This window comes from Halichoerus grypus, chromosome 15, assembly GCF_964656455.1.
Source record: "Halichoerus grypus chromosome 15, mHalGry1.hap1.1, whole genome shotgun sequence".
In the NCBI taxonomy this organism is placed as follows: domain Eukaryota; kingdom Metazoa; phylum Chordata; class Mammalia; order Carnivora; family Phocidae; genus Halichoerus; species Halichoerus grypus.
In genome coordinates, this window is record NC_135726.1 from 57,389,087 (window position 1) to 57,416,975 (window position 27,889).

The 27,889-nt window shown below is 60.2% G+C and overlaps 2 protein-coding genes across 11 annotated transcripts; both read right to left on the reverse strand.

The window, feature by feature from the left end:
- Nucleotides 1-48: 48 nt before the first annotated feature.
- TMC4 (transmembrane channel like 4) lies at nt 49-13,963 on the reverse strand. 5 transcript variants are annotated; one of them, XM_036065390.2, is made up of 15 exons: nt 13,698-13,963; nt 12,812-13,025; nt 11,182-11,327; nt 8,552-8,784; nt 8,343-8,464; nt 3,709-3,856; nt 3,039-3,206; nt 2,651-2,814; nt 2,224-2,350; nt 1,855-1,952; nt 1,387-1,570; nt 969-1,099; nt 711-866; nt 436-514; nt 49-339 (listed from the first exon to the last, which is right to left on the reverse strand). In XM_036065390.2, exons 1-15 carry the CDS (start codon nt 13,774-13,776, stop codon nt 271-273), a joined length of 2,118 nt encoding a protein of 705 aa, XP_035921283.2. In that variant the 5' UTR covers nt 13,777-13,963; the 3' UTR covers nt 49-270. The 5 variants fall into 5 exon arrangements, with proteins under 5 accessions (XP_035921283.2, XP_077919772.1, XP_077919774.1 ...); XM_078063646.1 differs by lacking the exons at nt 711-866; nt 969-1,099; XM_078063647.1 differs by lacking the exons at nt 49-339; nt 436-514 and having other exon boundaries at nt 726-866; nt 969-1,071; nt 1,462-1,570.
- A 65-nt stretch (nt 13,964-14,028) lies between these two features.
- MBOAT7 (membrane bound acylglycerophosphatidylinositol O-acyltransferase MBOAT7) lies at nt 14,029-27,637 on the reverse strand. 6 transcript variants are annotated; one of them, XM_078063649.1, is made up of 8 exons: nt 27,393-27,633; nt 26,141-26,219; nt 25,901-26,030; nt 25,237-25,363; nt 23,510-23,669; nt 20,331-20,691; nt 18,353-18,529; nt 14,029-15,084 (listed from the first exon to the last, which is right to left on the reverse strand). In XM_078063649.1, exons 2-8 carry the CDS (start codon nt 26,214-26,216, stop codon nt 14,697-14,699), a joined length of 1,419 nt encoding a protein of 472 aa, XP_077919775.1. In that variant the 5' UTR covers nt 26,217-26,219; nt 27,393-27,633; the 3' UTR covers nt 14,029-14,696. The 6 variants fall into 6 exon arrangements, with proteins under 6 accessions (XP_077919775.1, XP_077919779.1, XP_077919776.1 ...); XM_078063653.1 differs by lacking the exon at nt 27,393-27,633 and adding an exon at nt 26,963-26,986; XM_078063650.1 differs by lacking the exon at nt 27,393-27,633 and adding an exon at nt 26,808-26,916.
- Between the last annotated feature and the right edge of the window lie 252 nt (nt 27,638-27,889).

A 27,889-nucleotide genomic window follows, 5' to 3' on the forward strand; every position in this document is an offset into this window, starting at 1 on the left:
CTCTTCCCCCACCCCCCAGCCTCCGGGTGCAAATTATAACGACTGCTCTGAAGCCTCAGCTGAGTTTATTGATACACGAGGTTAACTGGAGAGTAAGGGACTTGGCAGGGCTGGGGGACTTCAGGGCCCTGGGACTCTCTGAATCCCAGGGCTGTAAGGGCTTGGAGTCTTCTCAAGTTCTCCCCTTTTAGAGATGACGCGCCGGAGGCTTACAAAGGGTCCGGGGGCAGGTCGGGACTGAAAGTGGGACATCGTCCTGACCAAGGGAGGTCAAGGAGCCCCGTTGGCCGAGCTCAGGGCCACAGCGCGCTGCGCCAGGAAGACCTTATTCCGCGCCTCCTGAGTAAAGGGTAAAGAAGTGGAGGTGAGACAGACCTTTCCCCCCTATTTCTTTCCATATCCAGGACCCCTTCCCACGAACCCGGTCTGGCTCACCGTCTCTCTCTGGCGTTTGAGCTCAGAGACGAGACGTCCATAGGAGTTAGCCAAGGCCACGGTATATGCCATCAGGATGCTAGAGGAGACAGAAATGGAAGCCAGAACACTCTTAGAATATCTTCAGTGTAATGGCTCCTCAGACACCAGGGATCTGGACCCCCAGCTTTTCCTCCCTGAGACCCAGGAGTCCAGGCCCCCAGCCCCCTCCTCCCTTAGAAATAGGGGGCCCCCAGGGCACACAAACTCAGATCCAGGAGTCTGGGCTCCCTCACCTGGAGATTAACAGAAGAGGCACAGCAAAAGCTTGGGTCCCCAGGAAAAAGAGAAAGTTCTGTGTGGTCTGAGGGAGGCTGGAAATAGACTCAGGGATCTGGGCCCAGATGGACGAATGCCCTTGGAATGGACCACACAGCTTAGAAGGTGGGATCCTGAAGAGGGCAGAGACGGGCAGTGTTCAAAGAGGGCCAAGATTCAGAATCCTGGATGAGGAGGGAGGGAGGGAGGGAGGGGCAGGCGCCTCTCCCACTTACAGGAAGACGCTGTAAAGCACGGGAACAGCGGAGATGGCCAGACCCAGGAGAAGGACCATGGGGAAAAAGAAATTCGCTGTGGAAGCCCGAAAAGTGCGGGAAGCTGGGGAGCAGGTGGAGAAAAGGGTGAACTGTAAGGAGAAGGAGACACAAGACTGAGTCCTAGCCTGTCCTTCATCATCCAGGAGTCCTAGTCCCTCCTCAGTCAGGAACCAGAAGTCCCTAGTCCTTTGCTGCCATCAGGCCCGGGAGTCCGGGTCCCCTCTTCCCTTGGACGGAAAAGTTACGACGCCCTAAACCCCTCCTCCCACATCCAGGAGTCTGTCCTCCAGACCCCTCCTCTCTCAGGATCTAGTAGGTGGGGACCCTTGTTCTCCTCCTCCTCCTCCAGGACCCAGGAATCCGCCACACTCCTCACCTTCTTCAAATAGAAAAGTAGCAGGAACTTGGCCGTGTTGAGCAGAGGTAGTAAAGGGCAGAAAAAACTCCCTACCCAGACCACCGTCTGTGCGTAGATGAGCCCGAGCACCTCGTCGGGCACCTGGAACTCCTGGGTTCCCACCACACGACCCAGCGCCCCGGGACAGAGGCCACAGAGCAGTCTGGGGGACAGGGCGGGGCCGAGTCAGAGGCGTGGCGGCCCCCTTGCCCCGCCTCCGCCGTCCCGCCCACCAATGGGAAGTGAGCAGATCTGAATAGGGGTGGAGCTTTCAATGTCCTGGAGGGTGTGTCCAGAGGCCGACGCCCGAGGACTAGAGGTAGGGGCGGGGCCCGAGGGAAGTAACTAGGTAACAGGGGGCCCGGTCTGCGGACCGAGGGCAAAGAAATGGAGCAGAGGCGGGGCTAGCAAAGGGGGTGGGGTCACTGCGAGGGGCGGGGCTCTCACTTCCGAGGAAACTGGATGAGCAGCATGATCGCCACGCCAGTCAGCAGGTCAAAGAGCAGCAGTTTGTACATCTCCTGCCCCAGCCGAGTCTCCCAGCACTGAGGAAGGAAGTCATGGGTCAGAAAGACCTCAGGACCCAGGCACCTGGAGGCCCAAGCTTCCACGTCTCCAAATCACAAGCGTGTGAGATCCTAACAATCCTTTCGGGGCGGGGAAGGTCCTCAGGTTTTTTGGAACATCCGTAACCTTGTCCTCAAAGGGAGGGTGTTCTAGCACCTTGAGCTCCTCCTTCCTCTCAAACCTGGAGTCTGGACCCGCCTAGCACCTCCTGTCCTTGAAAGACCCAGGATTTGGGGCCCCTCTCCTCACCGGTAGTTCCTTGTAATTGTAGCCACAGGTTTTGCACTCCTCCGCCTCAGCCTTGCCCCCACAAGTGATCTGATTCCAGAGAGAGAAGAGCAGGACTAGCAAGGAGGCCAGGCGGAGAAACACGGTCCTGGCAAGGAGAAGGGAGAAGCAATCAGCACCGACCAGTGCTCACCCTGCCCCCACCCCCACCCCTCGCTGCGTGGAACACGCTCACAATTCTCCCCTCTTCACAGATGAAGAAACCTGGGCTCTGTGAACAAGAGGCAGGATTTGAATCCAGATCTAGGCTGCCTGAACAAGAGGCAGGATTTGAATCCAGATCTCACTGGGTCCCGTGTTCTGGGGATTTCTGTGCCTTATGTACTAGAACCCGTGTCCTTCAGACCAGCCCTGCTATCATCCCTAGCACACCCCCAAAGGCTAGAACCTGAGCAGGACACAAACAATCTGGCGGCTCCTGGTGTAGCCCTCCAGTGCGGCAATGAGCTTGAACACAGGTGGCAGCAAGAAGTTGACCCCAGAGATGAAGATGGACGGAAGGTAATCCACCCCGAGCTTTAGCAGTGGCATCTGCTGGACAGGGGGCTTCTCCTGGGAGAAAGGGTGGACCAAGCAAAGAGACCCTGGGGTTCTGGTCCTCCAGAACCTTGCTAAACATCCTCCCCCAGCCTCTTCTTCCTCCAGCACCCGAAGTCCAAGGTTCACACGTACGCCCCTTTCCCTCCTAAGAGCCCAGGAATTATAGACTTCAGTCCCCTCCAACCTTGGAAAGGTGCCGGGGTCAGAGGAGTCCCCTCCCCCAGGACCCTCCACACCTGCAGCTCCACAGCGGCCCCCGTAGCCCAGTAGACTCCATAGAAGGCTGCTCCCAGGAGTGCAATCACCAGCAGGTTGAGCAGGATCCGCCCCGACCACACCCGGGCTTGCTGGCCCAGGGTCCGTACCGCGGCCTGGCGCCGCACCACAGCTTCTTCCAGCTCCACCTGAGGCCAGGAAAGATGTCCATTTGGGCTCAATTCCCCCACGCCCTGCAGGTGTTTCAGAGCCCCCTGCTCAACCGGAACCAATAGAGCAACACCCCTCTAAGGGCTTCTACAATCCTTGTCCCAGTCCCCCCCACGGTCCTCTAGGGGACAGTTTAGATCTCCCGGCCCCGCCCAGCACCCCACACCCCGCCCTCCGAGGCCCCGCCCAGCACGCGTGCCCGGTGCGGAGTTCCAGTCCTACTTTATCGAGCCCCTTCGGGCCCTGCCTAGCTCTTCGCCTCGTACGGAGGAGCTTCCGGCCCCGCCCCCTCCCCGCTGCTTGCTTTTTCCTGGACGCTTTGACATCAGGTATCCCTATTGTGGGCGCCTCCCAGCCCTCTCATTTCCCAAGGGCCGCCTCCTTAGAAGAAAGCTCCACCCAGCGTCTCTCGGAGCCCCACCCCCACTCGGGGCCCCGCCCACGTTCTTGGCCCCGCCCCCTCCAGGTCCCTAAGCGCACCTGCAGCTCGTAGAGGATGCTGCGCTGGCGCAGCCGCACGTGCCCATCCCCGCAGAGGCCGAAGTCCCAGGCGGAGAACACCCGGTGGCTGTAGCTGGTCAGGGCCCCCGACTCGGCCAGCAGCGTCTGTTTCAGTCCTGACATGGAGCTAAGGGAGGGAAGACCCAGGAGCCGGGGTGTGGAAGGTCAGCCACGAGTGCGGGGACACCCCGGGAAATGAACCCTAGGACCTTGGGCGTTTGGCGAGCGGCCACCTAGCAGAGAGAGAGTCAGAGACGTAGAGACGGTCATTGGAGACAGAGACCGGGAGATTCAGGGGCAGTCTCGGGAAGACAGACACCCAGCAGATAGCGACAGAGCTCCAGAGAGAAGGGCACGGGGACCCAGAGTGAGGAAGACAAAGACCCTGGGGAGACTGAGAGCCCAAAGGGGGAGGGTTCAGAGAAAGGGGGGGCAGTGAAATGAAGGCAAGACGGCAAGAGGGGTCAGAGACTCAGAGGGAAGGACAGACGTCCAGAGAAGGGGGGGGGGGAGGAAGGCCCAGAGAAAGGAGGATAGACAAAGAAGCGGGGCAAAGACCCAGGGAGGGAACAGAGAAGCAGAGAGAGGGAGGGGCGCCTGGGTGGCTCAGTCGTTAAGCGTCTGCCTTCGGCTCAGGTCATGATCCCAAGGTCCTTGGATCGAGCCCCGCATCAGGCTCCCTGCTCAGCGGGAAGCCTGCTTCTCCCTCTCCCAGTCCCCCTGCTTGTGTTCCCTCTCTCGCTGTGTCTCTCTCTGTCAAATAAATAAAATCTTAAAAAAAAAAAGAAGCAGAGCGAGAGAAAGAAACGGAGAAAACTGGGCAAAGAGCTCCATATCCACCCTCACCGCCCCGGCGCAAGCCCCCGGCATCTCTCGAGTGGACAATTACAGAGGACTGCCATCTGGTCTCTCTGCTTCCACCTGTGCCCTCTTGAATCCATTCTGTTCCTTTTTATGCAGATTAGGTGGTACTGCTGTTTAAAACCTATTTCACAGCTTCTCCTTATTCTTGAAGTTTAGGCTCCTTCATAGCACATCCAGCCAGCACGCACCTGATCTGGCTCCCACCTACTTCCTGAAGTTCAAATCCTGTCCCCCCTCCTCCCCCTCCCCCTGTCTCTACCTACAGGTCACCTCCTCAGTCCTTTATTGACCGCTCCATTTAATGAGGGTCCCCACCCATTCTCTACCCCAGGGGATGGCAAACTATGGCACCAGGTTCAGTAAATAAAGTTTTATTGGAACACAGCCACACTCACTCATTGACTTACTGTCTACAGCTGCCTTAGCTTACAGCAGAGTTTGAGACAGACTGTATCCCAGAAAATGAACAAAAATATGAACATATTTCCTATCCAGCCTTTATCAGGAAAAAATTGCTGATCCCTGTTTTATCATCTCTATCATATTATCCCATTTGTTTTCTATACAGTACTGCTCCCAAACTGAAATCGCTGATCTGCTTTTTAACCTAAAAGTTGCTTTTTATTTCTCTCCGTTCATCTCCCCTCCTGGACTGTGAGGTGTACCAAGGTAGGAGGACCCCCATCTGATAACTCTGGCACAGCGCCTGGCATTTAGGAGAAACTCCACTTTTTCTAAGTCCTTGGTTTCCTTCTTCACCACAGCCCCCCCACCCCCCAGGAACTCCCAGTCTTGCCTGAATGCCAGTGTGTCCCAGATTTGCATCTCCAGTCCGGACCCGTCTCCAGAAACCCACGTATGCAACTGCCTACTCACCATTCCCCTCGTTCGTCCAAAAGCCCCTTCAGAATCAACCGGCCCAAACTGCACGCCCCGCCGACACGGCCCTGTACAGCTCTCCCCATCCCAAGGGCGGCAACATTGCCCTTCCCAGTGCTCAGGCTCAACACCTGGAGTCATTCCTAACTTCTCACCCTCACCATGCCCCACCTCCAGTCATTAGGGAGCCCTCTGGGCTCTACTCAACGTACATCCAGAGTCTCCCTTTTATATGAAGAACAAAACAGGCCAAAGCAGTCCATGGTGTGAACAGAAAGGATGGGGGTGGGGGGAGTTGGGGGGGGAAGGCGGTAACTTGAGATCTTGAGGGGGCTTCTGGAGGCTGGTCATGTTCTGTTTCTTGATATGGATGGGAACATATCAAGCTCTATTCTTTGGTTTCTGCATTTTTCTGGATATGTGTGATATTTAAAAAATTATATATATATATATACAGTCAACTAATATGTGAGAAGGGAGCCCACATACTCAATGGGGGGAGGATGGTCTCTTCAACAAATGTTTCTGAGAAAACTGGGGAGCCACATGCAAAAGAATGAAATTGGACCTCAATCTTACACCACTCACAAAAATTAACTTGAAATGGATTAAACACTTAAACATAAGACCTAAAACTGAAAACAGTCCTAGGGAAAAAAATAAAGGAAGACCTCCTTGACATTCATCTTGGGGACGATTTTTTGGATAGGACACCAAGGCACAAGCAACAAAAGCAAAAAGGAGTAAGTAGGACTACACGCCACTTAAAAGCCTCTGTACAGCAAAAGAAAGAATGCACAGAATGGAAAGGCAACCTATGGAATAAAAGAAGATATTTGCAAATCACTGACATTGGGGTTAATAGAAAAATATAAAAAGAACACATACAATATTCAACAGCAAAAAAAAAAAAAAAACCCACACAAAACCTCAATTTAAAAATGGGCAGAGAAATCGAAGACGTTTTTCTGTAGACATCTAGATGGCCAACAGGTATGTGAGCAAGTGTTCATCATCATTGATCATCAGGGAAATGCCAATCAAAACCCCAATGAGCTATCACCTCACACCTGTCAGGATGGCTCTCATCAAGAAGACAAGAGGTAACACTTGTTGGTGAGGACGTGGAGAACAGGGAACCCTCGTGCACTGCTGGGAATGTAAATCAGTGCAGCTACTATGGAAAACAGTATGGAGGTTCCCTCCCCCAAAAAATTAAAAATAGAGGTACCATATCATCCAGCAATCCCACTTCTGGGTATATATCCAAAGGAAATGAAAAGAGGATCTCAAAGAGACATCTGCACCCCACCATTCACTGCATTATCAACAATAGCCAAGATATGAAACAACCTGAGTGTCTCTCGACAGATGGATGAAGATGTGATATATACATGTATAGCAACAGGATATCATTCAACCACGAGAAAGAAGGAAGTCCTGCCATTTGCAACATGGATGGACCTTGAGGGCATTATGCTAAGTGAGATAAGTCAGACAGTAGACACTGTATGATACTTATTTGTGGAATCTAAAAAAGCTGAACTCCAGGAAACAGTAAAAGGGTGGTTACCAGGGGACGGGGACACAAAGAGGTCCAAGGACATAAACTTCCAGTTCTAAGTTCTGGGGATCTAACGTACAACATCCTGATTATAGTTAACAATCCTGCATTATATACTTGAAAGTTGCTCAGAGAGTAGATCTTAAACGTCATCACAAGACAGGACTGTGTGAGGGGATGGAGGCATCAGCTAAAACGACCCTGGTAATCATGTTGCAATATATAAACCTATTAGTTCAACACTTTGTACATCTTAAGCTCACACAACGTTATTTCTGTCAATTATATCTCAAGAAAGCTGGGGCAGGGGAGTAGAAATTCAATTAAAAAAAAAAATCCAAAATTGACCACGGCCACCACCCCGCTCCAAGCCCCCGCCGTCTCTTGCCTGGATTACATTTCCACCTGCTGCGGGCTTGCCCATCCTTTACTCTCTTCCCTCCCTTCTTTCCTTCTTGCCTCTCCTCCCTCCCTCCCTCTCTTCCACAGAGCCAGAGAGGAAGACTCCTTTATAAAACCGAAATCAGATCAGGGTGATCCGCTCAAGGACCCGCAGTGAGTCCCATCTCGCTTGGAAAGCATCCAAATCCTTTACGGAGTGCAGGTGCACCTCCATCGCTCTCCCCACCTCCCTCCGCTCCGGCCCCACCAGCTGCCTAGTGCACCCTCCACCACACCACCCTGCTCCTGCCTTGCCCTGGCTGGGCCCTCTGCCTGCAATGCCCTTCCACCGGGGACTTCCTTGACCAAATCCCTCTCCTTCTCAATGTCTTTGTTTAAAGGTCGTGCCTCAATGAGGCGGCCCCGGGCACCTAATAAGACAGCAGCGCACCTCACCCGCTGTGTCCAGAGCCCTCATCACCTGCTAATACGCCACGTCATTGACTCATTTACGGCTCATTGCTTATCACCTGTTTCACCTGGTAAACTGTCAGCTCCACCAGGACAGGACTCGGTCGGGTTTTTGTTTGTTGTCCTGCTTTACCAACTGTCTGGAACAGTGGCCCGCACGTAGTAGGGGCTTAATCCGTATTTGTTGCGGGAATGAATGACTCTCCCCTCCAGGAAAGATGCAGTCACTTTGCTTGGCTAATGTCATTCCTTCCCCTCCTACCCTCTAAGCCACGGGAAGGAGAAACTGCCCGTCCTAGTCACTGGTCTTTAGCACGTATGAAGCATTTTTAAATCTGATTTCAACTCCAACTGAGAGAAAGGGGTCACAGAGCAAGACTCTGGATTCCTGGGGAGGGGTCTTCTCCTACCACAAGTCCCTCCCCACGCTCCCAGGGGGCCCGGGGTTACTGACCGATGGAGGATGAGCAGCAGGGAGAGGAGGCCAATGACAAACACGGAGCACAGGTAGGTGACGGCCAGGCGTGGGCGGGGCGGGTAGAACCCATAGAAGAGAGGAGACCATTCTAGAAAACCCTGCAGAGGGAAAGTGCACCGTGTGGTTGGGCAATCAGAATCGGGGGGCACTGAGGCTCAGAGGAGGGGGGTCTCCCAGGGACGCACCTCTCCTGAGAGCAGGTTGAAGAGATGGGTGGGGAAGGTGACCAGGCCTTGGGGGTTGGGGTTGTAGAAGCCGCAGGGTGAGGAGGTGTCAGGGCCAGGGGGACCCGGGGGAGTCCCTTCCAGCCAGGTGGGCAGCAGCGTCATGCAGGCCTTAAGTACTGACGCCAGCGCGTTGAGAAGCAGCAGGAAGCGCAGCAGGGAGAAGTAGGACTCTGTGCCGGCGCCAAACTGGCCTGCAGGGGGCGCCAGAGAGGCCTGGGGCTCCTTTCTGAGTCCGGAGTCCCGGGGCCCTCAGACCCAGGAGTCCGGATCCCCAGCCCCTCCTCCCTCAGACCCAGGAGTCCAGGCCCCCAGCCCCCTCCTCCTTCAGACCCAGGAGTCCGGACCCCCAGCCCCCTCCTCCCTCAGACCCAGGAGTCCGGACCCCCGGCCCCCTCCTCCCTCAGACCCAGGAGTCCGGACCCCCGGCCCCTCCTCCCTCAGACCCAGGAGTCCGGACCCCCGGCCCCCTCCTCCCTCAGACCCAGGAGTCCGGACCCCCGGCCCCCTCCTCCCTCAGACCCAGGAGTCCGGGCCCCCCGGCCCCCTCCTCCCTCAGACCCAGGAGTCCGGGCCCTCCGGCCGCCTCCTCCCTCAGACCCAGGAGTCTGGGCCCCCCGGCCCCCTCCTCCCTCAGACCCGGGAGTCCGGACCCCCAGCCCCTCCTCCCTCAGACGCGGGAGTCCAGGCCCCCAGCCCCTCCTCCCTCAGACCCAAAAGTCCAGACCCCCAGCCCCTCCTCCCTCAGACCCAGGAGTCCGGACCCCCAGCCCCCTCCTCCCTCAGACCCAGGAGTCCGGACCCCCAGCCCCTCCTCCCTCAGACCCAGGAGTCCGGACCCACAGCCCCCTCCTCCCTCAGACCCAGGAGTCCGGACCCCCGGCCCCCTCCTCCCTCAGACCCAGGAGTCCGGACCCCCGGCCCCCTCCTCCCTCAAACCCAGGAGTCCGGACCCCCGGCCCCCTCCTCCCTCAGACCCAGGAGTCCGGGCCCCCCGGCCCCCTCCTCCCTCAGACCCAGGAGTCCGGACCCCTAGCCCCCTCCTCCCTCAGACCCAGGAGTCCGGACCCCCAGCCCCCTCCTCCCTCAGACCCAAGAGTACAGAACCCCAGCCCCTCCTCCCTCAGACCCAGGAGCCCAGACCCTCTAGTTCCCTCCTCCCTCAGACCCAGGAGTCCAGGCCCCCAGCCCCCTCCTCCCTCAGACCCAGGAGTCCAGGCCCCCAGCCCCCTCCTCCCTCAGACCCAGGAGTCCAGACCCCCAGCCCCTCCTCCCGCAGACCCAGGAGTCCAGGCCCCCAGCCCCCTCCTCCCTCAGACCCAGGAGTCCAGGCCCCCAGCCCCCTCCTCCCTCAGACCCAGGAGTCCAGGCCCCCAGCCCCCTACTCCCTCAGACCCAGGAGTCCAGGCCCCCAGCCCCCTCCTCCCTCAGACCCAGGAGTCCGGACCCCCAGCCCCCTCCTCCCTCAGACCCAGGAGTCCGGACCCCCAGCCCCCTCCTCCCTCAGACCCAGGAGTCCGGACCCCCAGCCCCTCCTCCCTCAGACCCAGGAGTCCAGGCCCCCAGCCCCCTCCTCCCTCAGACCCAGGAGTCCGGACCCCCAGCCCCCTCCTCCCTCAGACCCAGGAGTCCGGACCCCCAGCCCCCTCCTCCCTCAGACCCAGGAATCCAGACCCCCGGCCCCTCCTCCCTCAGACCCAGGAGTCCGGACCCCCGGCCCCCTCCTCCCTCAGACCCAGGAGTCCGGACCCCCGGCCCCCTCCTCCCTCAGACCCAGGAGTCCGGGCCCCCCGGCCCCCTCCTCCCTCAGACCCAGGAGTCCGGACCCCTAGCCCCCTCCTCCCTCAGACCCAGGAGTCCGGACCCCCAGCCCCCTCCTCCCTCAGACCCAAGAGTACAGAACCCCAGCCCCTCCTCCCTCAGACCCAGGAGCCCAGACCCTCTAGTTCCCTCCTCCCTCAGACCCAGGAGTCCGGACCCCCAGCCCCTCCTCCCTCAGACGCGGGAGTCCAGGCCCCCAGCCCCTCCTCCCTCAGACCCAAAAGTCCAGACCCCCAGCCCCTCCTCCCTCAGACCCAGGAGTCCGGACCCCCAGCCCCCTCCTCCCTCAGACCCAGGAGTCCGGACCCCCAGCCCCTCCTCCCTCAGACCCAGGAGTCCGGACCCACAGCCCCCTCCTCCCTCAGACCCAGGAGTCCGGACCCACAGCCCCCTCCTCCCTCAGACCCAGGAGTCCGGACCCCCAGCCCCCTCCTCCCTCAGACCCAGGAGTCCGGACCCCCAGCCCCCTCCTCCCTCAGACCCAGGAGTCCGGACCCCCAGCCCCCTCCTCCCTCAGACCCAGGAGTCCGGACCCCCAGCCCCCTCCTCCCTCAGACCCAGGAGTCCAGGCCCCCAGGTCCTCCTCCCTCAGACCCAGGAGTCCAGGCCCCCAGCCCCTCCTCCCTCAGACCCAGGAGTCCAGGCCCCCCGGCCCCCTCCTCCCTCAGACCCAGGAATCCAGGATCTTAACCCCCTCCTCCCGCAGACCCTCATCCCTCAGACCCGGGAGTGGGGCCCGCCCCAAGACACCAGCCTCAACCCCACCGCACCCCCAATTCTCTTCAGCGTCCACGCCCAGGGTTGCAAGGTGCGCAGGCCTGCCTTCATCTTCTCCTTGGACCGCCGAAGCCGCAGGGCCCACTGTGCGGATCTGGAACCCGATCCCTGAGCCACCTGGTCCCTGGCATGGCTCTGCCTAGTCGGGGAACAGATTCAGAGACAGAATAGGAAGGGCCCAGCAGCTCCACCTGGACACCACCCAAATGTAGAAACAAGACAACAGTGGGACCAGGAAGTAAATTGCAGTATGTGGGTAACTCGGAATTACTCCACAGCAACAGGAAGAGACAGCAAATGCATAAAAAGCCAGGCAGGATATCCCGGCTGCAGGATCTGTGTACAGAGCTCCAGAGCAAACGCACACCCTGCTCTTTACGGATGCACTCCAAGGTGGCAAAGCTCTACAGGTAAGCAAGGGCGAGATCGTCAGGGGCGCCTGGGTGGCTCGGTCGTTGGGCATCTGCCTTCGGCTCAGGTCATGAGCCCAGGGTCCTGGGATCGAGCCCCGCATCGGGCTCCCTGCTGGGTGGGAAGCCTGCTTCTGCCTCTCCCACTCCCCCTGCTTGTGTTCTCTCTCTTGCTGTCTCTGTTAAATAAATAAAATCTTAAAAAAAAAAAAGATATTCATAGAAGTCTGGGATCTGGGGCGTGTGGGGTGCTTCTGGTCCCGCAGAGCTGTGTCTTGTCCTATGTGGAATTTGCCTGGGATCTCGCGATGGGAATCTCTCAGTGTATACACAACGTTTGGTACACTTTTCTGTGGGCAAATATAAAGGAAAAGTAAAAAAGGAAAAAAGGAAGGTGTGATCCTGTGATTTATAATAAATATATATCTGGCTTTTGTCCCTCTTCCTGGCACAGGTTTAAAAACCCTTGGGATGCCCTAAGCGATGAGATAAAGGCATCTTTTGTAACATAAGCGAGGTGACTTTTGGGTCCCAACTAAGAGTGCGGGCTGGCTGCCAGGGGGAGGAGAGGAGCGGGCTGGAGGCTGAATTCCATCGCCAGTGGCCAAAGATTTAATCAAGCATGCCTGTGTGACAAAACCACCCTAAAAACCCAAAATGATGGGGTTTGGAGAATAATTTCAAGACACACGACCCCAGCCTCAGAAGGCCCTGCACTTGCTTCTCACGTTCTGCTCTTCTCGGGTACAAATGCATAACACCGGTATCCCGCACTTGCCCGGAGTTCCAGTGCAGTGCTTTGTTTTTAGGAAAGACCCACATGACTCTGCTTTATGCTGAGCAGGATTACGAAAGGTTTGATAGGACGCCGTCCTTCGGATAGCGGGGGAAACCTGTAATTGTTGCCCAGGCGGCCCAGCACGTTCATTGTTCACCAGCCCTGCAAATCGGGTAGACCGGGAAGGGAACGATGGAAGAGGCAGAGAGGAAAACACGAAGAACAGATTTCAGGCATGGGGAGAAATCGCCAGAGTAGAGACAGAGAACATGAACCCGGGCGAGGGAAGAGTCCCGGAGTCAGGGAAACAGGACTCTTTGGAGTCAGAGAAGCAGAGACACAGGCGGGGAAAGAAGCCAGAGAAGCAGAGAGAGACGGCGCCAACAAGTCAGACTATGGTCCTCACCTGGCTGGGAAGCGGGAGGGGAGACTCACCTGTGTGCCCGGCGGGCCTGCATGGGCCAGGGCAGTTCCCGGGAGGGGAGGGGCTCCTCCAGCTCCTTTTGGGCGGCTTCTGCGATGGCCTGGACGTTCCTCTCTCCATCTTCTTCCTCCTCCTCCAATGCCCCCCACGGCAGAACCCCAGGACCTCGGTACCGAAGGGTAGCAGCACTGGGGAGCTCATTCAGCACAGAGGAGAGCGACGGGCCTGGGGCAGGACAGCAGGGGCTGGGAGGGCCCAGGAGTCCCAGCCTCCAGCCCCTCCTCCCTCAGACCCAGGAGTCCAGGCCCCCAGCCCCTCCTCCCTCAGACCCAGGGGTCCCGGCCTCCAGCCCCTCCTCCCTCAGACCCAGGAATCCAGACCCCCAGCCCCTCCTCCCTCACACCCAGGAGTCCGGGCCCCCAGCCCCTCCTCCCTCACACCCAGGAGTCCGGGCCCCCAGCCCCTCCTCCCTCACACCCAGGAGTCCCGGCCCCCAGCCCCTCCTCCCTCAGACCCAGGAGTCCAGGCCTTCAGCTCCCTCCTCCCTCAGACCCAGGAGTCTGGGCCTTCAGCTCCCTCCTCCCTCAGACCCAGGAGTCTGGGCCTCATGCCCCCTCTGCAAGCACCCAAATGTGGGCCCTCTAGACCCCTCCTACCTCAGGACTGAGGAGCCCACTCTTCAGCTTCCTTTTTTCTCTTATTCAGGCATTTTTCACCCTGGCCCCCCTCCCCTACACTGGAGTCTGGACCTCCAGACTGTCCTACCCACCCCAGGACGCAGGAGTCCCAGCCCCTGGTTCCCTTCTCCCTCAAAAAGCCAGGAATCAAAATCCCTCCCCCTTCTGCCTTCCGGACCCTGGAGTCCGAGGGGCTGGACACCACCCCCCACTGCCCCACCTGCTCTGGCCTCCTGGGGTGCCGGCCACCCTCCAGAGGAGCCCCAGGCCTCCGGTCCCCACGTCGGGCGCTCTTCCATGGCCCCAGGTGAAACTGTTTCCGTCTCTAGGGGCCAGCTGGGCGGGGACTGCCCCAGGGAAGGAAGGGACCTGCGCAGGTCCGTACCTGGCCAGCAGGTGGCTCGGGGCGGGGAGCACGACGTACTTGCCACCAGGTATCATGGCGGCTGCTCCGGAAGGTCTCCCGGGAACCGAAACGCCCGGATGCCGGAGCGCATCACCTCGCGGCCGCGGGAGCCCCACACCTGTTGATCACCCCCAGACACATGTACTGTCTTCGTGAAACATTTTATTGGGGGAGTTCACACATTCTGACCCTATTTTAGGCCAGAGAATGACAAGAGGGTGACAGGAGCGCTGGGACTGAGGTGGCTCCGATGGAAGCTGCAAGAACCATGTCCAAAGGCCTGCTCCTCGGTGCCTCAGTTTCCCCGTTATGAAATGGGAGGGTTATGTTCCCTGCCAGGCTTGAAACACTGTTCTATGAACGTCGGGCAAAGGCCTCGAGAGAGGTTCCCCACTCCCAGAACCTGCCGGGCAGCTCCCGCCCCGCACCGTGGGGCCAGAAGAGGGGAATTTGACGGGGAAACCCTGTGGCCCAGGGGCCCCTGCTGGGGGGGCTCGCTCTGAATCCCTGGATGCTGGGGCGGGGACAAAGGGGGCTTCTCCTCTGGACAACACCTGGACTTTCCAGGAGGGAAAACAGCCTCCTGAGCCCTCAGGGCAGACGGCAGGGGAGCAGGGAGGGCACCCCCCAGCCCGCCTTGCTGCATGGGAGAGGGGGGCAGAGCTGAGGAATGGGAATCCTCCCCAGGCCCTCAGCCAAATTCGGCTCTTTCTGGGAAAGGACACAGCAGCCTGGTTCCCGGGATTCCCAGGCAAAAGCGTGGTGGCTGGACTGACGGGCCGAGGGAGCTTCGTGGCGGCAGCCGCCTCCTCCTTACTCCTCCCGGAGCTTTTCTGGGGCAAGGCTGGTGGCCTGGGGCGCCGTCTTCCTCCGGCTGGGGCTGCCCCCACCCAGGGCCAGCCCCAGCCCCAGGGTGGCCAGGGCCAGGATGTGGATGCAGAAGTAGATGGAGGCCCAATACCGGAGCGTGTCTCCCAGGGAGAGCAGCACGAAACCCATGCACATGTAGTCATAGGCACGCATCTTCAGGAACCAGTGCACCCAGTCCCAGGCCTTCTGGGCCCCAGGGCTGAGCCGCCCCCGCAGGGCTGACTCCAGCCGGCCCTCGGCCGCCAGGCACAGCGGGATGGTCAGGAAGCTTAGGTAGTAGCCAGGGTGCAGGCCGTGCCAGTAGGCGCTCAGCAACATGGTCCAGGCGCTCCTGGGGGAGGGGCGGAGCTTCAGGACCCAGGAGCCCGCCCCCAGCCCCCTCCCCCAGACCCAGGAGTCCAGCCCCCAGTCCCTCCTCCTTCAGACCCAGGAGTCCAGGCCCCCAGCTTCCTCCCTCAGACCCAGGAGTCCAGACCCCCAGCCCCTCCTCCCTCAGACCCAGGAGCCCAGCCCCCAGCCCCCTCCCCCAGACCCAGGAGCCAGCCCCCAGCCCCTCCCCCAGACCCAGGAGCCCAGTCCCCAGGCCCCTCCCCCAGACCCAGGAGCCAGCCCCCAGCCCCTCCCCAGACCCAGGAGTCCAGGCCCCCAGCCCCCTCCTCCCTCAGACCCAGGAGTCCAGCCCCCAGTCCCTCCTCCCTCAGACCCAGGAGCCCAGTCCCCAGCCCCTCCCTCAGACCCAGGAATCCAGACCCCCAGCCCCCTCCTCCCTCAGACCCAGGAGTCCAGGCCCCCAGCCCCTCATCCCTCAGACCCAAGAGTCCAGGCCCCCAGCCCCTCCTCCCTCAGACCCAGGAGTCCAGGCCCCCAGCCCCCTCCTCCCTCAGACCCAGGAGTCCAGACCCCCAGCCCCTCATCCCTCAGACCCAGGAGTCCAGACCCCCAGCCCCCTCCTCCCTCAGACCCAGGAGTCCAGACCCCCAGCCCCCTTCCTCAGACCCAGGAGTCCAGACCCCCAGCCCCTCCTCCCTCAGACCCAGGAGTGCAGACCCCCAGCCCCCTCCTCCCTCAGACCCAGGAGTCCAGGCCCCCAGTCCCCCCCTCCTCCCCCTCAGACCCGGGAGTCCAGGCCCCCAGCCCCTCCTCCCTCAGACCTAGGAGTCCAGACCCCCAGCCCCTCATCCCTCAGACCCAGGAGTCCAGGCCCCAGCCCTCTTCCTCAGACCCAGGAGTCACTATTCTCTCTTCAGGAACCCAGTTAATCCCCTCTTATCACATCTTTCCTTAAGACCCATGAACCCAAGCCCCTGGCCACTTCTTTTTGGGGATCAGTATAATTTCTGATTCACGAAGACTCAGAAATCTCCAGCCACGTTTCCCTATTGTTACGAACCCGAACATGCTCTCTGTGGAAGACCCACAAATTCAGGCTCTGCTCCCCACTTCCACGGAAGACACAGAAATCACAGCAGGCTCTGCCGTGGACTGTGGCCCGGGGTGGGGACGGGGGCTCTTCCTTGTCTGTGGGTCTATAGAAAGGTGAGCTTTCTTTCCGTTTTGGTCACCTCCCTAGCGGGTTACTTGCGGTGTGCATCACAGCCTGGTTTAACGCTAGTTCATGAACCAAACTTTCTTTCCTACCTGTGGTGGAGAAAGAATTCTCTGGGTTGGGAGCATTTCAGTGATGGTCCCAACAGGGGGAAGCAGGGCAGTGGGACACACATGAACTGGCCCTGGGCACCCGCAACTCCTCACAGCCACACCTGAGCCCTGGCTTGGGCCCTGCTCTGCGGGCCGTCTGGCCGCTCCTCTGTGCAGTGACCACTCTCCAAAGAACAATGCTCCCCCTCAACCCTTCCCCCTTTCCGTCCTCCCTCCAACCGCTCCAGCTGGCTTTCACTTCCGCCCTCCAAACTGCTCCCCTCAAGGCTGCTGGAGATTTCCTCATCCCATCCCGCCCAACCCCACGCCTCCCTCTACTGAAGCTCCTGACATCATCCGACACAAGAGATCCCTCCCTCGGCCTTGAAACACTTGGTTTACCTGGCTCCCATCTGGGAAGGAACACTTTCCTGACCGTCCTCCTAGCTCATGGGCTGTGTCTTTGCTGGCTCCTCCCTGTCGCTAGTCCACACCAGGGCTGCTCAATCTCAGCACTATCATCGGCGCTGGGTCATTCTGTGCTGTAGGCGGGCTGTCCCGTGCCTCCCAGGATGTGCAAGAGCCTCTCCAGCCCCTAGCCCCCGGATGCTAGTAGGACCTCCCAGTTATGACCAAAAACATTTCCAGACGTCGCTGAATGCCCGCAGGAGTGTGGGACAATTGCCCCCAGTTGAGAACCTCTAATGTAAACACTGGAGCGCCCTGGACTTTGACCCGATCGCCCCTAGCTGATGCTAAGTGTCCACTTCTTACCCCGACCTTCTCCAGAGGCGCCAGCGTCACACAACTAATGGACTATCCAGTAACCCCAGCTGAACGTGACCGTCACCCCGCGGTCAGGGACGCTAGACCCCTCTGGCTCCCTCAACCGACCCACTCCTGAAACTGCCTCCTGCCTGGTCTCGCCATCCCGGGATTGGCCCTTCTGTGCCCTCCGTCGCCCACAGCCACCACCTGGCGTGACGCTTCATCTCTGCACTTTCTCATCCCCACGTCCACTCTGCGCCAGGCCCCGACCTGGCACCCAGGTAAGTCTGGCTCCCGAGTGGCCGTCAGGAACGGCTTCATGACGAGAATGTGTCAGCTGCATCCTGATCTCATCTGCTGGCTCTGGGAAGGCTGAGGGACACTCGGCAGGTTACCTAACCTCTCTGAGCCTCCGTTTCCTTGTCTTTAAAATGAGGATAGTAAGGGGCGCCTGGGTGGCTCAGTCGTTAAGCGTCTGCCTTCGGCTCAGGTCGTGATCCCAGGGTCCTGGGATCGAGCCCCACATCGGGCTCCCTGCTCGGCGGGAAGCCTGCTTCTCCCTCTCCCACTCCCCCTGCTTGTGTTCCCTCTCTCGCTGTGTCTCTCTCTCTGTGTCAAATAAATAAATAAAATCCTAAAAAAAAACAAACGAGGATAGTAAGTCCTACATCCTAAGGCTGCAAACATCACAACGTCTGGCACAAAGCTTCCACTCGAGAAATACCAGATGAGTGGTGGAAAAAAGCTAACATACAGTGACCACTCACCTGGCGGGCCCCACAGTGAGGACACGTCATTCGTTATCTCGCTTCGTCCTCACACCAACCTACGCAGCAGGTAACAGCATTACCCCCATTCAAGAGTTGAGGAAACACGGGTTAGCTAACTCATTAAGGGTTCTCCGTAGCTGGGCAGGGCCAAGATTCCCGAAAGTCTGGCCAGAGTCCATAGGATTCAGTACACTGCTTCTGTCGAAGAAGGCTGACTTTACAGAGGTGGAAACTGAGGCCCGGGGGGGGGGGGGAGGGGAGCGATCTACCCCCCAGAGCACTGCGAATCCACGGCAGGGCAAGAGCCTCAAGAAACTACAACTCCCATGATCCTCAGGGGCGGAGACCCGGCCACCGGCCGGCGCGCAGCCGCAGGCGCTGCCGGGAGCTGTAGTCGTGCGTGCCCAGGGCAGGCCGGCTCACCTGAGCACGTAGGAGCGGACGGGCGCGCTCTTGTAGATATACTGCGCCAGCCACCACTGCACCGTCATGTTCCAGTAGCGCATGCCGTCCCGCACCCGCACGCAGAAGTCAGTGCCGCAGCAGTCGATGTTGCGGATGGTCTCATAGTCGTACTCCAGGGAAGCCGCCTTCTCCGGACTGGGGGGGTGGAGGGTGAGGGTGGGGACAGACATGCAGCTCAGCCACGCCCCCCCGACGCCGGCTCCTGTCCCAGCCCCGGCCGCTCAGGAGGGGATCACGGCCAGGCAAGAGCTCTGGCTGCCACGTTTGCTAGGGCAACAGGGGAGGGGAGCCCAGGGGGAGCCTTTTCGGGGAGGAAGACGGGTGGGGGGCGCAGTTCACCGACAGTGGGGTCCTCCTCCTCTTGGTGACGGGGCTGCAGCAGCAACGAAAGGCCTGCGGGGGCTACAGCTGCTAAGCTGCGAGTCCTTAGCAACCTGGCCCTTCGCTGGTCTCAGATGCTAGGGAAAGGCGCTTCCTTAGCAACCAAGCTCACTACCTTCCGAGAAGCCCCCAAGGGTGGTCCCTTCTGAGTCGCCAAGACACTGCGGTTGCCAGGGAAGGAGCATCCCTAATAACGAGGGGGTCTGCGGTTGCCAGGGAGATGTTCTAGACCCACGCGACTCCTTGACGTCTGTTGCCGGGGAAAGGGCATTCCTTAGCAACAAGGCCTAGGAGGTTTAGAAACGCTTCTGGAAAGGCCTTTCCTGGCAGCTGGTCCCTATGATTGTTTAAGAAGTGTCATCTCCAGCAGCACGGGGGTTCCTGGGTCCCTGTTGCCGACACCCCCAGCAGCGGCGAACACCCTGCACCCACCGGAACCGCTGGTGGCTTCTGATAATGGGACCGGAACCATCTATTAAGAGTGGGGCCCAGCAGATTCAGAAAAGCCTTCAATTCCTGCCTGACCTTTTCCGGGAGACACGCTGTCTAGTCACTGGAGGTCCACCCGTGGCTACCAGGGCAGTGGCTGAAATTGGTGTGGGGTGGCGCTTCCCCCTTAATGGAATGGCTGTCCGTGACCGCTGGGGGATGGCCCAATCGCAGCAAGGAGGAATTCACAGTTTACATCGCTGGGCTGCTCCCCCCAGCCCTAGCCCCAGGCAGAAGGCCACCCCTGGTTGCCTGGAGCAGTGGGGCACTCCATTCCCAGCTGCTGGGAGCATCATTTCCCTAGCAACACAGGCGCAACACTTCCTTAGCAACAAGACGCCGCTGGTCAGTGGCAGCGGGACCTGCCAGCAACCGAGAACCGGCGGGGACCCAGGTGTAGCACTGCGAGGCAGGGCAACCCACGCTTACCGGGGCACGCCCTTGGGAACGGTAGGAAAGCGACCCGCGGTGGCAGGCAGTGGTGTCCCCTCAGCTGGAGGGCAGCGGGGTCAGGGATGCCATTTCCTTAGAAGCTTCAGGCTGCCAGGCCATCCCATGGTTGGGGGGGGGGTGCTGGCTTCCAGCAACGAAGGCCAGTCTAGGGGGCTCCACTTACACAGCAATGAAAAGCAAGTCTCGTGGCAGGAAGGGGCAGGCCGTGGTTGCTAGGGAACCATTTCCCTAGCAACAAAGGGTGGGCCCCAGCCCAGCGCAAAGATGGTATCCCAAGTAACCAGGAACAATCGAGTTACTGGGGTGACACTTCCATGGCAACAGAGGGGTGGCACATGGTCGCTAAGAGACCACCTTCCTTCTCCTAGCAACAGAGAGCAGTCCGCCACCCCAAGAGGTGACAAGCAGTAGCACGAGGGGCAGCGGGAGGTCCCGGGGGTGCCGCTCCCCGGGACAGGGGGAGGGGGCTGTGGTGGCCAAGGGGCAACACTGCACTGACAACAGGTGGAGACACCGCCCCCCCGCTCCCCGCTCTCCTCCCTGCTAGGGGCAGGGCCAGCCAGTGGTGATGGGGCCTGCCGGGTCTTGGGAAGCCTCCCTCCCACTGCCTGACCTGCTGGGGGGTGGGCATTGGAGGGTGGGGCCGCCCCCGGCCCGGGCTTTGGCGGCCACGGGGTAGGCCCCGAAGCCGGCAGCAATGCAGCCGCACTCGGCGGCAATCCAGGCCACGTAGAAGCGCATGCGGAAGGCGAAGAAGACGGGGACCATGTAGAAGAGGCGGGCGGGCAGCGGGCGGGCGTAGAAGGCGTCCTCGCGCACGGCCTCCAGCGGGAAGAGGTGTGAGGACAGCAGGAAGAGCAGCCCGAAGAGCGGGGCCGGCCAGGCCCGGCGCAGGAGGGGCCGCAGGCTGGGCACGGCCCCCGGGAACGGCTGCTCCAGCCAGTCCAGGTACGTGCGGTAGCGGAAGAACGGGCCTGTGGCGGGAGGGAGGGGGGGCGGCTGGTCAGACTCCACGGGGCTGGGAGGGGGGCCACAGCTCCGGGTCTGGAGGCCAGGTCATGGTCCCAGGATCTCAGTCTCCCCTGAGACTGGGGAGCTGGGGGGTGGGGAGCAGAGACTTGGGGAGGGGCCTGAGGCTGGGGAGCTGGGGGGGGGGAGCAGAGACTTGGGGAGGGGCCTGAGACTGGGGAGCTGGGGGGGAGCAGAGACTTGGGGAGGGGGCTGAGACTGGGGAGCTGGGGGGGGAGCAGAGACTTGGGGAGGGGGCTGAGACTGGGGAGCTGGGGGGGAGCAGAGACTTGGGGAGGGGGGGCCTGAGACTGGGGAGCTGGGGGGGAAGCAGAGACTTGGGGAGGGCAGGGGGAGGAGCGGAGACTTGGGGAGGGGCCTGAGGCTGGGGAGCTGGGGGGTGGGGAGCAGAGACTCAGGGAGGGGCCTGAGGCTGGGGAGGGGCCTGAGACTGGGGAGCTGGGGGAGAGCAGAGACTTGGGGAGGGGCCTGAGACTGGGGAGGGGCCTGAGACTGGGGAGCTGGGGAGGGGAGCAGAGACTTGGGGAGGGGCCTGAGGCCGGGGAAGGGCCTGAGACTGGGGAGCTGGGGGGAGCAGAGACTTGGGGAGGGGCCTGAGACTGGGGAGGGGGCTGAGACTGGGGAGCTGGGGGGGAGCAGAGACTTGGGGAGGGGCCTGAGACTGGAGAGCTGGGGAGGGGAGCAGAGACTTGGGGAGGGGCCTGAGGCTGGGGAGCTGGGGGGAGCAGAGACTTAGGGAGGGGCCTGAGACTGGGAAGCTGGCGGGGAGCAGAGACTTGGGGATGGGGCTGAGACTGGGGAGCTGGGGGGGGGAAGCAGAGACTTGGGGAGGGGCCTGAGACTGGAGAGCTGGGGAGGGGAGGAGAGACTTGGGGAGGGGCCTGAGACTGGGGAGCTGGGGGGGAGCAGAGACTTGGGGAGGGGCCTGAGACTGGGGAAAGCAGGGGGAGGAGCGGAGACTTGGGGAGGGGGCAGCTGGTCAGACTCCAACGGGCTAGGAGGGTGGCCACAGCTTGGGGTCTGGAGGCCAGGGGCCTGAGACTGCAGAGCTGGGAGGGGGTGGGGGTATGAAACCCGGAACAGGGGAGAGAGGCTCAGACAGAAAGGGACAAGAAGCCAGTGAGTTGGTAGGCTCTTGATCTTAGGGGTCCTGAGTTTAAGCCTCACGTTGCGCACTGGGTGTGGAGGTTACTTAAAAATACAATTTTAAGTGTGGTGTATATACACAATGGAGTATTACTCAGCCATCAAAAAGAATGAAATCTTGCTATTTGCAACAACGTAGATGGAGCTAGAGGGTATTATGCTGAGCAAATAAGTCAGAGAAAGACAAACACCATGTGATGTCACTCATGTGGAATTTTGGAAACAAAACAGATGAACATAGGAGAAGGGGGAAAAAAGGGAGAGAAGAAAACCGTAAGAGACTCTTAATGATAGAGGACAAACTGAGGGGTGATGGACGGAGGTGGGTGGGGGGATGGGCTGGATGGGGGATGGGCATTAAGGAGGGCTTGCTGGGATGAACACCGGGTATTGTATGTAAGTGATGAATCACTGAATTCTGCTCCAGAAACCAATATTGCACTGTATGTTAACTAACTAGAATTCAAACAGAAGTTTAGAAGAAAAAAATTAAACCTATAAAATAAAATCTTAAAGAAACCAGAGAGGGGAGTTCACAGGACTCAGAGAAAGAAAGAGGCCAGCCAGCCAGATCAAGAGGAACAAAGACCTGGAGAAGGGCGGGCTACGGAGACAAGTCCCTAAGAAAGATGGGGACAGATGAGCCAGGCCTCGAGGGCCGGGGGTGGGCTCTGCATGAGGGAGGAGGCAGCGCAGTGCTTCTGGGGAGGAAGAGGGTGGTGTGAGAAGTCAGAGGGTCGCAGGGGCCGGGTTCCCGGCCTTGCAGGCACTGAGGACTGGGGGTTCTGTTCGAAGAGCCAGGAAACCACCATAGGCTGGAAGTGCTGGAATATGGTTTCCCTTGCCCCCCCGCCCCAAGCAGGGCAGGCACTGCAGGGGGTCATTGATGGAGAACGGGACACAGCTGTAGCACCTGAGATACGGTGATGACCTGGCCGGGGGGAGGGGGCAGTGGGATGAACAGAAGTGACAGCCTCCCAGGTCACACAAGACCAGAGAGAGTAGGGTCCCATCCGTAAATGATCAGAAAGGGCCAATCTAGAGAGCCAGGAAGCCGACTGGTGGTGTCCCGGGACTGGGGCAGATGGAGGTTGGAGGGATGATGGCGGGAGGGCCCAGGTTTCCTCGTGGGGGGACGCAATTGCCCTACAATGACATGGTGGTGGTGGTTGCACGACTCCGCAACTACACTGAAAACTAGCGAATGGGATGTAGTTTTCAGTGGGTGAGTATCGATTACAGTTCGGTAAAGCTGCCGTCAAAAGGAGAGCCTTCTGGGAGGTCAACGTGAGTGAAAAATACTCCCTGAGGCGGAAGTGGGAACAGAACGTGAACATTTGTTCCCTGGTGGCAGAAACATCAGGGTTGTGCAGACCTTTCTGCTTCATCGCGTGTGCTCCCGAGAAGCCACAGGAATCCCTGAGGCCGAGAACAGTCTGTCTGTCCTCTGGGGGAGCCGGGGGAGAGCCCGAGCTAGAGCCAGGCCACGATGCTCGCCTTCGAGCAGCAGATGCCGGCGTGGAGGCAGGACTCCGAGCGGGCACAGACCCCGGGGTGCGCGGTGGAGACAGGGTGACGAGGCGCAGGAGGCAGGCCTGGGGGTGCACGCACACTCACCTGTCATGATTCCCACATAGCAGTAACTGTAGCTGAGCGTCTCCATCAGGGAGGGAACGTCGGGCAGGAGCCCCAGGCTGGGCCCCTTGCTGAAGCCGGAGGCCATTTCCTTCCTCTGGGCCAAGTGCAGGTCCTGAACTTCACTGGCCAGACTCACCAGCTGGGAGGAAGGGGCGAGGGCAGGGCGCAGATCAGACAGCAGAGGCAGGGTAGCGGCTTCTTGCCCGCCAACCCTCCCTCCTGGGCCCTTCCACCTCGGTGCTCCCCCTTCTGGGTTCTGCAGCCCGCGGCTTGACACGCTCACGCTCTCATGGTCTCCAAACCGTACCCCGGACCGGGCTCCTCCCTCCAACCCCCAAGCCCCTCAAGAAGCCTTCTGTCGTTGGTAGTCAGGTGCCTACGGGGTTCCAGAGGGGAACACGGTATCCCCCACACTCCCCACAGCGGGGCCTCTTCCAGCCTGTCTCCTCAGCAAATGCCACCAGCAGCCAATTAATCGCTCAGGACAGAAATCTTCCTAATTCCCCAAATCTAATCCCGTACGTAGGTTTCGGAGTCTGTCGCTTTTGTGTTGCCTCCCCCCTCCCGGGGCTGAATGTGTGTGGCCTGCCCGCCCCCCGACACCCTCTCTCTACCCTTCTCCGCAGACCCTGGGCCGAGCCTGCAGCAGCAGGCCTCAGCCCGGCTTCCAGCTTCCCCCAGGGTCCTGCCGATCGATCGATCGATCGGGTCCTGCCGATCAAGAGCCCTGGGCGGAGAGGGGGCAGGCAGGCGTGAGGGCTGGGCTTTCCTTCCCTTGGAAGATCACCTGGGGCTGGCTGTGCCCCTCGAATGATCTTCTCAAGGTGGGGGCTCCCCGGCTGCTGGTCCAGGATTGCCGCACTGTCCCCTCTGGCTCCTCAAATCACCCCCAATGCAGGATCTCCTGCTGGAGTTCTGACTATCAAGCCGCCACTGCTTGTCAACAGACCTCTGATCAAGGAGGCCATCCTCACCCTTCTTGCCCTTCCCGTGGCAATTCCATCAGCATCCAGAGCGTGTTTCCAGACATGTAAACCTGGTCACTTTTCTTTCTTCTGGCAACAAACCAAACCACCACTTCCGGTGGGTCCTGGGCCCCATCCCCCTTCCTTCTCCTGATGAACACTCGCTGGGGCTCCCACATCCTGAACGGCTCTTCCTCCAGCTCTTGGCTAACCCACTCCGGCCTGTCCCCGCCTTCCCGCGGAGAAGCCAGGACGCCGACAAGACCTGGTTCACTACCTCGCGTGACTGTCCTGGAGCTCAGCATCCAGGCGCTCCTGACTTTTCGGTCTGGGGTGGGGCCTGGGGATCTGCTTTCACCCATCTTCCCAGGTGATACAGAGCCAGACACAGGCGTTCCTGGTTTTGTGCCCTTAGATAAGTGCCTTCTCTCCAAAGCTGTTTTTCCTACTTTGATAAATGGCTTGCGACCAACACGCGCTCCTCGAGAACACGCTGGTGAAGCACTTAGCTCACGCTCTGGCACGCTGCACACACCAAAGGACGCCGACGGTTACACTACGGGGCTGGGGGGCTGTATGTACTTCTTTACCCCAGAGAATAGCTGAGAGGTGAAGTCCCACCCCTGGAGTGCGTGGGAGATAAAAGCCCGCCCCCCCTACTCCCCATGGGAGTGGGCGGGAGGAGGAGGTGAGGATGGGGAGTTCAGGCAGCACAAAGGGAGGGCTGGAGGGGAGTCTGACCTTCAGTGTGAGCAGCAGCTGGACGGCATTGGTGAAGGGCGTGGGAGTGGGCAGGCCCAGCAGGCTGAGTGCGCGGAAGAACAGGAGGTAGGAGAAAGTCCAGGCGAGGGCGAGGGCATGGCAGGAGCTGGGGCAAAGGCAGAAGGCCAGCTGTGCCGGGTATAGGGCCCTGGCCTCCGCCTCCCCCAGGTTCTAGCTACAGATCCTCCCACACCGCCCACAGAAAATGGGAGAGTGACCGTGGAAGAAGGGATGCAGCCACACAGAGATGCACCACAACAGAGGAGGAGGAGGGCTCAAGAGAAGCTTTTGGGTGAAAACCCTCCGGTCCTCCATTTTTTCTGTGGGAGGCAAGCAAAAGGGAGGGAGAGAGACGTAACAGAAACACGAACGGTGGCAGGGCCAGTGCAAGTCCTCCTTTCTCCTGAATACATGATTTGGACATCAAGGAACAGGTCAAACACACAGGGACGAGACCCAGAAGAAAACGCAGAAGAGGAAAAAAAAAAAAGAAAAATAGGCCAAACGACACAGAGAATTCAGAGATTAACAAGAGACACTCAGAGACAAAGGCAGAAAGGGAGACAGACCCAAGGAGGAAACAGGTTGCTTCCTCCTTCCCCTCTGTTTCCCCCCTCCCCACGCCCCGCCACCAAATCCTCACCAGGGCTGGGCCTGGATGAGGGCCCAGGTCCCAAGGATGGTGATCAGAGAATGCAAAGTGTGGGGGCCACAGGTGAACAAGGTGAGCCCCAGGCCCACAGCTGCTGCCCCCCATCTCTTCAGCCCAGGTCCTGCAGGGAGAAGGGACAGCATAAGCCTGGAACCTTCCAGGGAGTCCCCTTGCCCGGTCTCCCCCACGCCCCCCCCCCCAATTTTCCACTAGGGAGGGAACCTGACTCACCAGCTTTCTTAAAGAGGAAGCCGATGGGGATGGAGATAAGAAGAACCACCAGATAAGTCCACTCTTCAGGCGACATGGTCTGGGGGAGGGGCAGAGGTTTGTAGTAAGAACCCAAGAGTCCGTCCTTCAGCTCTTTCCCCTTGGAGGATTCAGGAATCCTCTCCCCCTAGTCCCTAGTTGTTGAGGATCATGGAGTCCTACCCTCTGCTCCTCTCCTCTGAGAACAGGGGAATCCGGACCTCCAGAACCTTCCTCCTTCCAGAATAAAGGAATCCATCCCCAGCCCCGCTTTTCTGAGAACCCAGGCCACCAGTTCTCTTATCCTGTGAGAACCCAGGAATCCCAACCTCTGAACCCCTCTCTGCGATCGCAGAAATCAAAGCTACTCCCCCCACCCTCACTGAGGACCCAAAGATTCAGACATCGCTTTCTGAGAACCCAGAAACAACCCTTGTCCTGGGCCCTTCCCTTGGAGAGCCCAGGATTCCAGAGCTCCCAGCCTCCTCCTCCTTCGAGGATCCAGGAGCTCAGCCCTCCCTCTCCGAGAACCCAGGCTCCAGCCTCCACCTCCTCCCGGGCTGCAGACGCTTCTCCCACCGAAAGCCCGGAGGACGCCCCCCCACAGCTCCTCTCCAGCTCCCTCCCACCCCCCCAGCGCAGGGCAGACCTCCCGGCAGAGCTACCAGCTCTCCCTCTCCGAGAACCCAGGCTCCAGCCTCCACGTCCTCCGGAGCTGCAGACGCTTCTCCCACCGAAAGCCCGGAGGACGCCCCCCCACAGCTCCTCTCCAGCTCCCTCCCACCCCCCCAGCGCAGGTCAGACCTCCCGGCAGAGCTACCAGCCCTCCCTCTCCGAGAACCCAGGCTCCAGCCTCCACCTCCTCCCGGGCTGCAGACGCTTCTCCCACCGAAAGCCCGGAGGACGCCCCCCCACAGCTCCTCTCCAGCTCCCTCCCACCCCCCCAGCGCAGGTCAGACCTCCCCGGCAGAGCTACCAGCTCTCCCTCTCCGAGAACCCAGGCTCCAGCCTCCACGTCCTCCGGAGCTGCAGACGCTTCTCCCACCGAAAGCCCGGAGGACGCCCCCCCACAGCTCCTCTCCAGCTCCCTCCCACCCCCCCAGCGCAGGGCAGACCTCCCGGCAGAGCCACAGGCGGTTACGCCACTCCCCTCTCGGCCGCGCTCTCGGCTCCACGCCCGCCCCGGTCGGCCGGCGGGTCCGCAGCCCCCCGCCTCGCCCCCGCCCCGGCCCACCTGGGCCCGGCTCCACGCCGCCCGCCGGGCAGGAGGCGGCCGAGCAGTCCCGGCCCACGGGCGCCCCGGCTCCGGCCACGCCTCCGCCGCCCAGCGCGCGCCGCTCTGTCGCGGTCCGGGGCGGATGCGCGGCACGGTGAGGCTGAGGGCCAGGCAGCGAAGCGGCCGGCTCCGGGAGCGCGCGAGGACCGCTCCGCCTCTGCACCTGGACCTCACGGCAGCCGAGCCCAGAGCACGTAAAGAGGCGGGGCCTCGAGCTTGGAAGGAGGAGGGGCCCGGAGCGTCGGGCTCCGAGGGACGCGTCGGGACCGGGAGGAGGCGGGGTCTCCGCTTCGGGTTCCTTCGGGCAGAATCGGTGGCAGTTTGGAGGCGGGGCCACAAGCTTCGGTTTATTTCGGAGGTCTCTGCTCGGATGTAGGCGGGGCCAAGAGCTTCGGCCGGATGTGGGCGGGGCCACAACGCCTGTTTGACTTAGATTAGGAGATAGACGGTGTCTG